This window comes from Pseudonaja textilis, chromosome 18 (assembly GCF_049901715.1).
Source record: "Pseudonaja textilis isolate UNSWEBS1 chromosome 18, rPseTex1.2, whole genome shotgun sequence".
In the NCBI taxonomy this organism is placed as follows: domain Eukaryota; kingdom Metazoa; phylum Chordata; class Lepidosauria; order Squamata; family Elapidae; genus Pseudonaja; species Pseudonaja textilis.
This window is the reverse complement of record NC_142007.1, coordinates 8,103,463-8,117,692: the sequence shown is the minus strand read 5'-3', so window position 1 is coordinate 8,117,692 and position 14,230 is coordinate 8,103,463. Positions and strand designations below refer to the sequence as shown.

General features: G+C 45.9%; 2 protein-coding genes across 2 annotated transcripts in view; one reads left to right on the top strand and one right to left on the bottom strand.

The window, feature by feature from the left end:
- The window catches only part of CLCN6 (Cl-/H+ antiporter 6), a 36,709-nt gene extending 32,396 nt beyond the window's left edge, over window positions 1–4,313 (top strand). Inside the window, exon 23 of the mRNA XM_026721203.2 lies at window positions 374–4,313. Within this exon, the coding sequence (XP_026576988.1) occupies window positions 374–454 (81 nt within the window). The 3' untranslated portion in view covers window positions 455–4,313. The remainder of the gene's footprint in view (window positions 1–373) is intronic.
- Window positions 1–14,230, bottom strand: part of LOC148124493 (G protein-coupled receptor family C group 6 member A-like) — a 393,462-nt gene that overhangs the window by 200,233 nt on the left and 178,999 nt on the right. The gene's annotated exons all lie outside the window — the stretch shown is intronic.

Here is a 14,230-nt window from a genome sequence, read left to right as displayed (position 1 = left end):
CCTGCTTGGAATGTGGGTTTCTTGCGCCAATTCCATGGGTTCAGGTTCCCTTGTCTCATTCCTGAGGGTAGAGCTTACGGAGCAGGGCTGCCATCCCCTCTGGGCCGAATTCAGACAAATCACCTGCCTCACTAATTTAGGAAAGGTTGTTGGGAAAGGAATACCGTCCGGAGCTGCGGAGGGAGCACCGTTTGAAGTGGGACGGGGTGAAACCAGAAGGCAGTTGAGTAAGCTTCCTGCATGCTGATAAAACATCCCCAGCCTGATTTTAGAAACGCCGACACTCTGGCCCTTCTGCCGTTTTTTTTGCTTTCACGCTTCACAAATTCACTTGCCTTTTTTTTTTCTCTCTCTCTCTCTCCCCCTCTTCCAGATTGTGGGCATTATTACTCGACACAACTTGACCCACGAATTCCTCCAGGCCAGGCTGCGCCAGCATTACCACACCATCTAACCTCGTCTCCCGCTTCTTCCACCTCCTGAGACAAACCCCCCCCCCCACCCCGCTCCTCCTAGGGATTCCTGGGCCCATCATGCTGCACTTTAGGTCAACCAAACAAGCCCATCATCGTTGTCCTCTTTTGGAGCCGTAAACTGTACATCCTTTAGGCTGGGGTGGCGGTGGGGGGGGGGGAAAGGCATAATGCGTGGGAGATCTTGAGCACTGGCTGTCCTTGTTCTAGCAGCCATGCGCTTCCCTGTGGGGTTTGGATCCGATCATCACAGGGCTTCTCGGTTGCCCTTTCGGTTACTCGAAAGGATTCCATCTTTACCTTATTCCAGAGAGAGAGAGAAAGAATCTCATTCTTCCTCTTTTACCTTGCTGAAGGTTTTTGCAAATCATGCAGACTTCCCTCTTTTGGGCCAGTTGGGGACACCATTCTCTTCAACTTCAAACTTAGCTACCTACGTCTCGGTTTAATTAAGGCATTTGGTAAGATTGAAACAGGACAACGACACTAACAGCAACCCAACCACAACGATTTTCCGACTGGGGCCTTTTGGCTTTCTGCTCTTCGCACCCTTCTCTCTCCGTCCTGACGTCTCTTTTGGGATCAACACCCCCCACCGGCAACCAAGCAAAATCTCCTGCTCCGGGAAAGGTTTCAGATCGAGCCTCGGTCCTCCGGATCCCCCCCCGAAAGTTTGCGAGAGTGGGGATCCAGAAGGGGGTTGGCGGGCGTTAAAGCGTCGGAGCTGCTGTTGCTAGAACAGGGGAACTGCTGGACCGGGTTTCGAACACAATCGCCTCCTTCGGGTGCCCAGCTTCCAACTGAGCCCCCCCAGTTCCTTTTTTTTCCAAAAAAACAAAAAATATATGACACAACAGACAATTCATTGCCAAGTGATTCTGAAGATGCAGAAGGAACCAAGACATTTTGGGGCGGGGGGAGGAATATATTGCCTGGCGGGACCAAACCGGTCTTTGGTGAGGTTCTTCTCCAACCCCTAACAGGCCCTTTTTTTGCATGCTGTTTTCCGGCTTGGCTGATCCACACACACACACACACACACCCTTTCCCCTTCCTCATCCCATCCTCGGTGCTTCCTGTCTTGCTATCTGACAGTTTCCCCCCTGTTTTTCCTCTGTTTCTGGCTGGGGAGAGTGTTCTCTCCCGATTCTTCGAAATCCCACCTGCAGGATGTCCCCAAATAACTTCTGTCGTCCCAGCCAGAGGTTGCCTGGAAGGGGTGGGGGCGGGGGGTGGGTGCATTGCTGAGACCGAAGGCCTTTGTTTCTCTGCAGGGGGTGGCCGTTTTCCTTGCCCTGGCATGACCCTCCCTGCAGAGCACTCCCTTCCCCTCCCTCCTGGTTTGTTACCTTCACCTGAATCTGGTTTTTGCAGAAGGACTGTAATTTCCAGCCCAGGTAGGACCAGAATGGATCTCGGAGGGGCCGGGATGGCTGCATTCAAGAGCTTGTCCATCCTGGCCGGTTGGCTCCCACAAAACCTTGAGCCGGCTGTGACCGGTTTGGTCTTTCTAATAACGAGCCTCATCCCACTGGCTCTTGTGCCGGCAATTCCGGCAGACTCCTGTCTCTGTAGCTTTTGTGTGTGTGTGTGTGTGTGTGTGTAACCTTTGCATAAAGCTCTTTTCAAGGGAAAGCAGAAATTGAGCCTTGGGAAAAGAGCTGATAGAGCCTTGATAAAGCACAGCCATTTGACCCGTTTGGAAGGGGAGGCCGACCTGGGCCCAACTCTTTTGTCCAACCCCTGGTTAGAAGACTTAATCCATGCAGCTGCCCCCCCCCCCCGTTCCCTCAGGGGGTCTCTGCTGAAGGAAAGGAATGCCTGTGCAGGGGGGGGGGCACTCATTCACTCAAAATTCGGCTCAAATCCTCCCCAAGTTCCCAGCGGGAAAGGGACTGCAGTTGGTTGCAGTCTGGAAGAGTCAAATATTGCAAGGTGGCCCCCAAAAATCCCCCCGTAACCGATTCCTTGCTTATTTGCCCGCTGACATGATCGGCAACAAAATAATGCAATTTTCTGGCTTCGACTGCAAATGGGGCACAGCCGTTTCTTGCACCGGCAAAGTTTTCGATGTGCTCCGATGCTAATTAAGTCTCCCATCCAGTGCAGTTGTGTTGCTGTTGTTGTTTTTTTCCCTTCCACTTTCCGTTAATAGATTATCTCCGCCTGTTTTGGAGAGACGTAGTCTGGGCGCCGAGCAGAAGCCCAGTGTTTGAATACTGGTTCTGTCTACTCACGACAGGAATGGTTTGTTTTTGTTCACCTCTCCGGAATACTCCGTTTTATCTCCTCCCTCCCCGCTTTCCTAATATTTCTTTGCTCCCGTCTCAACCCCAATGAGATTGCAGCTCCTCCTTTGCCCCCTCCTGCTCTTGACCTTAAAAATATAAGTCGTTTTCCTTTTTCAAGGTATTAACCTTCCCCTGCCCTCTTTATAACCATTTCTGGTTAGAACAGGCTTGTTACCAACTCTCCATAGGCCAGTCTTTCATGGCATCAGCCCATGCAACATTCCCGTTGCAACCTGCATTTTCACAAGACCAAAATTATCCTGGCTAGTTAGTTTTTTACTTGGTTGTACTGAGCCAATTGATTCTAAAGTGCAGGCTATAAATGGCCATTTCGTTTGCGTCTCTGTGTGTTTGTGTTAGGGAAAGAGACCGTATTCTTATTTTCCCAGGAAGCTAAAGTAGTTTTGTTTTGTTCTGCTTTGCTTCAAGAATTCCAGACTTCACGTGTGAGTGAGTGAGTGAGTGTGTGTGTGTGTGTGTGTGTGTGTGTGTGTGTGTGAGAGAGAGAGAGAGAGAGAGAGAGAGAGAGGAAAATAATAATTTATTTGATTCTACTTGAATGCTTTAAAAGTGGATGGGAAAAAAATGCCAAGCTAATATTTTTGCCATTTTGTATGATTGCTGGCCAGTTGTAACTTCCCTCTTCAATTCATTTAGGGGGTAAAAAAACTTGGATTCTCAGCTGCGTTCATCTGTCTCACCCAATAGTTGGCATCTCTCTAGGCTGGGGATAAAAAATGTTTTTTTTTTAATTTAAACCGTGTAAGGTAGCCCTAAAAATTCAGGTGACACTACAGTCCATTGTCAAAAGTAGGTGCCCCATTTGTTAGCAGGTTCTCGCTTCACAATCCAGATGACAACTGTGGTTGTGTTAATGTGTGCATAATCAAAGAGTTAAAATTCCAATTAGTTGATACCCTTCAGGTTTGTAAAAAGATGCGGGAGGACTTCTCAGTCTTATTTGTCCCGGCTTAAAATCATAGAATCGAACAAAGAGAAAGCGATTCCTGTAAAATGACGCTAAATCTCTCCTGCATTCCACGAATTGTGTTGAGAATTGTCTCCTGACTTACAATGATGGAAGAGGGTTTTCTCGCCTTCCCAGAAAACTCTAATTAACATTTTGCACGCCAATTTTGGCTAGACCCACTTCAGTTCTGGGTTGATAGGCCGCTCAGAATCCATGTCTTGGGATTTTCATGGATGCTGGGGCAGTCTAGGAATTCTCTTTGTTTTCTTCTGCTCTCTCATCCCTTAAACAGTATTAATATCCATTCCAGAGGGAGAAGGGAGGGACATTTCTTCAGCTCATAAGCTCTTAACAAATATTTTGATTTCCAATTGCACTTCCCCTTCGTCAACGTGAACCGAATCGCGGGGAGCTAATTTTGTGTGCATACTATTTTTGTTTTTAATAATGTTTCAAATCATTCTGGGCAGAGAATGTGCTAGGTATATATATTTTTTCAAATTTTGGTTTGAGCACTTGTATTCTATAGCCATGGTCCTTCTCTTTAAAAAAACAACCCACAATAAAATTCCTCCTTTATGTCTTTGGGGCCCCGTCCCCACCCTGTCTCTGTCATTGTGACTCTTTCTCGCCGTTCTTGATTTACCCTCCCCAAGGTTTACATTTTGTTGCATTTTTATTTCATTTTATATTCAGACACCAGCATTTTCATCCCCGGAGACATTTAAAAGGCTTCTTGGAATGCTTAAAAAACGGAGTTATAACCCTCCTCTCTTAGTCTCCATGATATGCTATTCAAAGGTAGAATGCTTCAGAACATGCAGGCTCGCTTTAATTGTCTCCCAGTTTGCTTTGCAGATGTGTTGGACTTTAGCTCCCATGTATATTAGCCATAGATGACAGTAATAGGGTGCTTATTTATTTTATTTAGATTCCCCCCCTGAATTTATTTAGAAGAAGGCAGCAAAGAGCCTGAATTGGAAGAGATTTCTTTTCAGGTGGGGAGGGGGAGTAGAACTCCTTAGCATCAGAGCGTATTAATAATAATATAGAAAATACTGAAGCTCTGATGGTCATTTCGATAAATCCTTTCTTAGTGAGCACCTAGAAGCCAAGAAGAACATGCATGCCAAATTTCAAGTTTGTAGGCTTTGCGGTTCTGGAGGTTTTGTGATGATGTGTGAAGGGTATTTTGCTTTCATATATATATAGATATATAATATATATTTGTTGATTAACCTATATATGCCATATCCAGGTACAGGTTCAAATACATATTACTAATAAAATTCCAAACACAATTTAAAATGAGAGTAGGGTAAAATACAATAGTTATAGCAACGATGGCGAACCTTTTTGTTGTGGTGTGCTGAAAGTGCGTGTGTGCCAGCACCCATAATGCAGTGTGCCCTGCCCCCCTGCACATGCACACGCCACACCCCTGCCCTCTCACTTGCACTGCACATGTGCGTGCCTCCCCGCTGATTTTTGGCCCGTTTGAGGCTGTTTTCACCCTCCCAAAGGCTTGAGGGAAGCCCGTTTTTCGGCCTCCCAAGGCTGCAGAGGCTTCCCTCGAGCCTCCAGGAGGGCAAAAACAGCCTCAAACGGGCCAAAAATCAGCTGGGAGGTATGCGCAGTGTAGGTAAATTTGGCTGGGCTTGCGTGCCCGCACCAATGGCTCTGCATGCCATCACAGAGTTATAGGATAAAATGCAATAATTTAATACATGAATATGTAAAGTAGAATAAAATGACATAAAATTATATTTTTGTATCCCCCCTGCAATCTACCCCAATCAGGCTCACCTATGCTGATTTCAGTCGGACCATTTTAGTCAGAAATTGTGCTGTATTAAATGTTTTCGGATTCTGGTGTTTTAATGTGAGCCTCCCACTGGTCCATACGTTTAATGTGAATCAAGGTACCTCTCAACAGTAACAGGTTTTTAACACACTCGGCTGTGTTTTTCCTCCGATGAATACATTTCTCTCCCTTCCCTACGGAGACAGTTGCATTCATAAGACATTCTTAACTCGCTAACAGTGGATTTGCACAGTGCGTTAAATTACAAACCAATCCGTACCTGCGTTTGCCCAAGGCATTAAATTCCCACACATGGAGGGGAAAAAAACACATTTAAAACTACCATAGCCGAGTTTCCTATTTTATGTGTGCACAGTTGCTGGGTCATCCTGAATAAGCTTTTAATGCAAAGGTGGTTGGTTTCAGGGTTTGTTTTTTCAGGAAAGGTGCCCATCTGTTTTTATAATCTTGTTTTTATGTTCTGTCTCTGAAATATTCTCTTAGTTACCCCTTTGAACCTGAAAACATTTTGAGATGTTTGAGCCCAGTTTTTGCCAACTGGAAGTTTTCCCTTCTTGGAAGCAAAATATCCCACTGATATCTCTGGAGCAGCAAACAACTTTAAACTAGAGTGATTTTTTTTTTTTTGCAATCCCCAGTCAGTTGAGATGCTGAGTTACACAAATCATTTACACAAACACACACACACACACAAGAAAGACAACTACACACAAAGGTCATTAAAATCCTGTTTATTTAATCACACCAGTGTTCCACAAAGCCTTTGCTGCGTGCAGATTAAATAAAACCCCTAATTAAATATCTTCTCCCTGTATCCCAACAATTCCACAATGCTTGTTGATGCATCCGTTCAAACTTGAAGAGATGAAAAAAATACCTCTCAAAATCGATTCCTTTAATAATTTAAAGAATGAGGCGACACCATGCGGATCTTTCCAATTTTCCCATGAACCCAAAATTTAGGAGAGTTTTTTTGGGGGGCCACAAGCCATTTTAAGGGGTTTTTCTTTGGCCTGGGCAATTTGGAAAAACAATATTATTCCTCATCACAGTCTCTTTACCTTCGTACTTCAGTGGGTTTTATTTATGGGGAAGAAAGTAAGATAATGTTAATACTCTGTGAATGGATGGAACTCGCCCTGTCTCTGTCCTTGGTGCTGAATTTAAGAATTCCTGGTTTAAAGTCATCCAGGAGATTAAATGCATAGATCGGAGGGAAAAGCACCTATGTATTTAAATTCACGTGACTAGGGGAAAATGTCAGATTTGTTTCCTATTCTTGACCTGAGAACGGTTGGCTTGCAGGTTCTGTGATCTTGCTTGGACCTCAAAATTGCCTTGTGGGGATACATTTCAGCTGGAGCAAAACCCTGATAATCTAGGATCAGTGTATTAAATTTTTCCAGTGGGACACGCTCTTGGCAGGAAGAATCTTCTAGCCATAACGAAACAAAAACGCCTTTGGGATAAGATGACTTACGAGGTGATTTCTTCCACACAGTTTCACTTCTGTAAAAAAGAAGAAAAAAATGGTTTGCCTTGACTACCTATTGATGTTTGGAAATGGCATTCCTGTGAAGATTTTGAGTTTATTGTACAGGAAGAAGTAAGGCAGTTTAGAAATCAAAACACATGAAGAATCGCATCAAACATGTAGCAGAAAATTGGCTATTTTTTTTCCTGCCTTTCTCGAAGCTAATTTTCAAGGTCTCCCTCCCTCCTTATAATTTCCCATTTATCTGGAAAGAGAGATACCCATAAAAACCTAACACTTAAAAATATATAAATGCAAAACACCTTTAAGATAACTCTCTTCTGCTCATTTAGACCTGCTCCCCCGCAAAAAAAATTCTGCTCATTGGCCCCTTTGTGGAGTTTCAGATTGTTCACCCACCCACCCTGAAACTTTATATGAAAATAATGTAATCAATACTACTTTAACGGTGCTACAAATAATAATAATCATAATATTTAATATCTGTTAATTATAGTTAACAGAATAACTGAGTTGGAAGGCACCTTGTAGGTCATCTAGTCCAACACACATACCCTGCCCAAGCAGGAGACCCTACACCATTTCTGACAGATGACAAAAATATGGACAAGGCCACTCTTGCTGTCAGCTGACCATCCAGATCTGGTCACTCAATCTCGCCAGTAGCCACCTCACCTTCAGGACCAGGGACTACAGAAGATTAATTGACACCCTGTTGACCTTCCATCATTTTGTGACCGCTTCTTAACTCCCATTGATCTGCTGTGGTGCGCTGGTAGCCTGTGGAGATGGCAGGAGAGTCGGACAGTGGGGAGGAACAAGGGCCAGTCCAGGAGTCTGGGGAAGACTCGGACGAGGATCCTGCATCCGATACAGAGATGGGGCCAGGGCCATCGGGGAATGGGGTGCTGCCCCCAAAGACTCTAGAGTCTGGCAGCAGCGAGGCAGAGGAACAGGGGGAGCCTATTCCCAGTGCACTTGTGCACAGAGCTGCCAGAAGGAAGGAACAGTTAAGGCAAAAGGGGCAACTCAGGAGTAAGGAGGTGACTGGTTCTCCCATAAGACTTAAAGGAGGAGCAAAGGGACAGGAACCTTTGCAGGAAGCAACTTTGTTCATTCTGGTCAGTTTGAAACCTGAAGCTCAGTGTTGAATCTGTGTTCCATTTGGCCTTGTATAACTAATTGGAAATTTGGTCGTTGGCAGCATTTCAAGGAAGATAAAAGTGTGTGCTTATCAGACTTATCCTGAAGGACTTTGGCAAACTTCCATGGGATTATTTACAAACTGTTTGAGACTCATTACGGGCTGTGAATGACTAAAATTCACAGCTGTTGAAATAAAGAAAAAAGAGTTTTGGGGCTAACGTGTGTTTGTTAGTGTCTTCATAAGCCTTGGTCAGAACATTATCTTCTCCTAGGATAGGCCCATCAACTCTTGGGAGTTGGCATTGAGCACTTGACCATGACTGGGATACTTGGCTGGCCAACAAGAGCTTCAGTTGCAGAACTGATTCTCCTGCAGCAATTGAACTGACATTGCACGCCTCCCCATGTTGCAACTTACATATCTTCTGTGGCAGCCAAGTCCGCTCACCGACCCTATTCTGTCCAGCCGTTGTCCGAAGCAGCTGGATATCCTGCGGGGGGCGTTGAAGAAAACCCCCAGTTTGTTCCGCATGGCTGCTGCCGGGGCTCTTTCGGGAGGTTGCCAGTTGACGCGGCCAACGGTGCCGTCGCTTGAGGGTCTTGAGTATTCGCCATCCCAGGATGAGAGAAGCTGGGCGGCATCGCCCTCTGGTTCCTCGTTGGCTTCATCCAGATTTCGTTCGATTTCTTCCTTTTTGGGCAACGCCACTTGACTTTCAATCCGCTGCAGAAGATCCTAAGAGCAAAAGGGGGAAACTAAAAACGTGGTTTGCAAACTCTTCTACTAAACTCAGTCTCTGTTTGGAAGCGTTTTGTCTGTATTCCCTTTGGGGCAGGGGTGCGCAACCCCCAGTCCATGGACTGGCAGCTGTCCACGACATGCCAGAAAGCGGGGCACCCAAACAAGCAAAGCCCCCTCCACGGAACCGATCCCGGATGCCCAAAGGATTAGGGCCACTACTCTAAGGTATGAACAGGCATGTCAGGGGAAAAAAAAAAGGTTAGAGCTGTCCAGGTATGTCTTCAACCATTTGCTAGTTGCAGTGAAAATTCAACTTTTTTTTCAGCTGATTTCTTTAGTTTATCACAATTGGAGGTTTCAGTGGAACAACTTGACTCCAGAAATTATGAATGCTCCAACACTGGAAGTTTTTAAAAAGAGGTTGGATAACCCTTTGTCTGAAGTGGTGTAGGGTTTCCTGCCTAGGCAGGGGGTCAGACTGGAAGACCTCCAAGGTCCCTTCCAACTCTGTTATTCTATTCTATTCTAGTCCAACCCCTGCTCGTGCAGGAGACCCTATATCATTTCAGACAGATGGTTGTCCAATCTCTTCTTAAAAGCCTCCAGTGATGGAGCAGCCACAACTTCTGGACTTAACCCGTTCCAATGATGGATTGTCCTCACTGTTAAGAATTTTCTCCTTAGTTCTAAGTTGCTTCTCTCCTTGATGAGTTTCCATCCGTTGCTTCTTGTCCTGCCTTCTGGGGCTTTGGAGAATATATGGACCCCCTCTTCTTTGGGGCAGCCCCTGAGATATTGGAAGACTGCTATCATGTCACCCCTAGTTCCTTCTTTACATTAGACTAGACATTTCCAGTCCCTGCAACTGTTCTTCGTATGTTTTAGCCTCCAGTTTCACCCTAGTAATTTGGGAAAGGAAATATTCTTAATGGCTTCCACCCAAGGTGTCAACGCCAGATTTTCATTGCTGGTGAACCGGAGCAAGTTTGAAGAACCCATAAGTACGTCTGCTTTGATCTAATAAATATATTTACAACTAGAAATCCTGACCTTTGGTAGATTTGGAGACTCCAAGCTGAGTCAAGAGAAGATGGGCAAAGACTGGAAAACGAGGCAAGATCAGACTGAGTGGTCTTTTTCTCAACTGCGCTAGAGTGTCTTTATCTTGGACCAGTTCACACACACATCCTATACAATTCTGTGACCTGTTAAGAGATTAACCCATTGAGTAGATCCTTTCTGGGTTGGACACAGACTTCCAGGAAATATCCCCGTGGTTTTGAAGGCCTCACAGCGATCATAGCTATGTGTGTTGTCTGCTATTGATCAATATTCCCTTTTTTCTAGACTGGTAAAATAAAACTCAAATACTTTGGCCACCTAATGAGAAGGAAGGACTCCCTGGAGGAGAACCTAATTCTGGGAACGACTGAGGGCAATAGAAGAAGAAGGGGGCGACGGAGAATGAGGTGGCTGGATGGAGTCACTGAAGCAGTCGGTGTGAGCTGAAAGGGACTCCGGAAGATGGTAGAGGAAAGGAAGGCCTGAAGGAACGTTGTCCATGGGGTTGCGATGGGTCGGCCATGACTTCGCAACTAACAACAAAAACAAACAAAGGGCCGTCTAGAGAAAAGAAAGACTAGGGGTAAAATGATCGCAGTATTCCAATATTTGAGGGAGCTGCCCCAAGGAAGAGGGGGTCAACTTCTTTTCCAAACCACCAAAAGGCACATGAAGCAACAGTGGATGGAAACCAAGTGAGGAGAGAAGCAACCTGAATGAAGGAGGAACTTCCTAACAGGGAGGACAATTAACCAGTGGAACAGCCGGCCACCAGAAGTTGTGGGGTGCTCCAACACTGGAGGTTTTTAAGACAGCGCCCTGTCTGAAATGGTGTAGGGTGTCCTGATAGAGCAGGGGGTTGGACTAGATGACCTCCAAGGTCCTTTCTGATTGAATTTAGAAGGTGCCTGCCAACCGGAATGTCGTTTCAAGAAACGTCCCTTCCCATCTACTGCTCTCTGAAGCCGCCTGTAGACCTTGGTTTGCCAAGCAAGGCTCCACCAACAATTTGAGGTTCTGTCCAAGTTAGCCGAGGCTTGTCCCAGGTTCGACCCAACCCCAGGGGATTCTTACCTTGAAATCCGCTAGTTCTGCCTGAGAGATGGACTGGGCCCCAGATGGACCTTGGAGATGAGCTGCAAAGAACAGGGCCAGCAGGAAAGGAACCCTTGAACCCATCATCCTCTCCAGCGCCCCAGTCTCCCTCCGTCCTCTGCCCATTAGTTGTGCTGATTCTGTGCCCTCTATCTTTATATCTTTAAGGGGCGGCAAAGCTCATGCCTGAAGAATGAACCCCCACATTCCGTCACCCTGGCTCGATAAAGGATCTCAGACACTGGAGCCAGGAGAAGATTCCCTTTTAAAGTGATCTTCGTGGGGCGGAAAGCAACCTTCTGCAGTGTCTGACCAGCGGGGACCGTCCTGGTGGAACCCGTGACACACACATTCCTTGGGCCTTGTCTGGAAGAGCTTTCACACTTCCTAGGTGTGAAAGAAGCTCTAAAAAATCCCCCTTTATCTGTTTTCGGCAAGACAGCCATGTAGGAGGGAGCAGGAGGTGGTTTTAGGAGCGGAAAATCCGATTGGCTGGGGAACGCGGGCCTGCTTGGATACATCAACAACAAGCCATGGCGGATGTGCGCTGATCTCTTAGATAGATTCAGATTGACAGAGTTGGAAGGGACCTTGTAGGTCATCTAGCCTAACCCCCACCCACCCCGCCCAAGCAGGAGACCCTACACCATTCCTGACAGAGGGCAGACCAGCCTCTTCATGAAAGCTTCCAGGGATGAAGCTCCCACACCCTCGGAAGGCAATTTCTATTCCATGGGTTGATTGTTCTCCCTGTCCGAAAATTCCTTGTCTGGCCTTCGGGGGCTTTGGAGAATAGCTTGTCCCCTTCCTCCTCCTCTCTGGGGCAGCCCCACAAATATTGGAAGGCTGCTCTCCTGTCTCCCCTGGTCCTTCTCTTCCCTAGACCAGCCAGGCCCATATCTGCTATTTAGTTTATTCTCTGTTCCTGATTTGTTATCAAGCAAACCAGAAGGATTCCAGAAACTAAGGTGCTTGGATTAACCTCCAGGATGATGGGTTTCTGCAGAACTGAGGGTGTAAACACTTAACTTTTCCCATGGAAAATCTTCTGAGTGTGACGGGATGTGATACACCAAGGGGTGGAGGGAATTATGCTGACGGCATTCCTGTCTTGGGGAAAATAACCCTCCATTTATCCAGCTAAGGAAAGCGGATTCACACTTGATCACAAATGTACAAGGATGTGAACAAGAGTGCAGAGAAGAGCAACCAGGATGATGAGGGGACTGGAGGCTCAAACATACAATGAACGGTTGCAGGAACCGGGCCTGGCTAGTCTAGTAAAGAGAAGGACCAGGGGAGACAGAATAGCAATATTTGAAGGGAGAGGGAGTGAAAGAAAAGGAAAGAGAAAGGAAGGAAGGAGAGAAAGAAAAAAGTGAGAGAAAAAGAAAGAGAACAAAAAGGGAGAGAGAGAGGAGAGAAAGAAAAAGGAAGGAAGAAAGGAGAGAAAGAAAGAGGGAGAGAAAGAGAGGGAGAGAGAGTGATTGGAGGCTAAAACATACAATGGAACGGTTGCAGGAACTGGGTCTGGCTAGTCTAGGGAAGAGAAGGACCAGGGGAGACAGGAGAGCAATGTCCCAATAGTTGAGGGGCTGCCACAGAGAGGAGGAGGAGGGGGTCAAGCTATTCTCCAAGGCACCCGAAGGCCAGACAAGGAATAATGGATGGAAACTGACCAGGGAGAGATTCAACCTGGAAATAAGGAGAAACTTTCTGACAGTGAGAACAATCAACACATGGAACAGAAGTTGCCTTTGGAAGTTGTGGGAGCTTCATCCCTGGAGGCTTTCAAGAAGAGACTGGACTACCCTCTGTCAGGAATGGTGTAGGTCTCCTGTTTGGGCGGGTGGGTTGGACTAGATGACCCACAAGGTCCCTTCCAACTCTGTTAATCTATCTATTACTGGTGGGTGTGGCCAAAGTATTTTATTTATTTATTTATTTGATTTGATTTGTCAATTGCTTACAAGATAATAGGTATACGTATATATACATAGTTATGAATACATGAAATGGGTACGTATAAGAAAAATAAAAATAAAACAATAGGGCAGGAACGGTAGGCACGGTTGGTGCGCTTATGCAGGCCCCCTACAGACCTCTTAGGAAAGGGGGTGAGGTCCATAGTAGACAGTCTAAGGTTAAAGTTTTTGGGGGTTGGGGAAGAAGTAGAAAGTAGAAAGCAGATGCGGCCAAACAAGATTGACGCATTTATAATCTTTAGCAATGTGATCCAATTTTTTCCTGGCCTTTTAAACGGACTTTCTCCAAGACGCTATTTATTTCTTTATAGATGTGATTTGCCCAGCTGCTCATCTGGGATCAGTGACATTTCCTCCTCCTGGCTCTTAGATCTGGAAGCCGTCTCTTTCCTTTGCTTCACTTCAACCTCTTCAGCTAAGAATGTGATTACGGTCGCCCTCAACTTACAATGGCTCACTTTGCTACTGTTCAAAGTTACAACCCTACTGGGGGAAAAAGGGGACTTATGGCCATTTTTCACATGGCCATTGCAGCGTCCAAATTCAAATTCAACTGGTTCACACGTAAGACGGTTGCGTTGTCTACAGTGTGATGTGATTCCCCCCTTTTGTGACTTTCTGGCAAGCCAAGTAGATGCAGAAGCTGGATTCATTTTGCAATCCTGTTCTTGACTTCACCACTTCAGTGATTCACTTAGCAACAGTGGCAAGAAAGGGTGTAAAAAGAGACAAAACTCACTTTTTAAAAAAGTCTTGCTCAACAACATACATTTTGGGCTCAGTTGTGGCCAAAAGTTGAGGACTATCTATATTTTAGACTTCAGAAGGGGAGGAAAAAGAGAAAAATGGACAGAGAGGAGCTGGATACCTTAAATCCTTGATGGGGATTAAGAGGGATAAATAGCGATAGCAATAAGCACTTATATACCATTTTATAGTGCTTTTACAACCCTCTCTAAGCGGTTTACAAAGTCAGCATATTGCCCCCCCTCCAAACAATCTGGGTCCTCATGTTACCGTCCTCGGAAGGACAGAAGGCTGAGTCAAGCTTGAGCCAGTCAGAATCAAACTGCATGCAGTGGGCACAGTTTGCCTGCAATACCACATTCTAACCACTGGGAGGGAGGGAGAGAGGGAAGGAAGGAA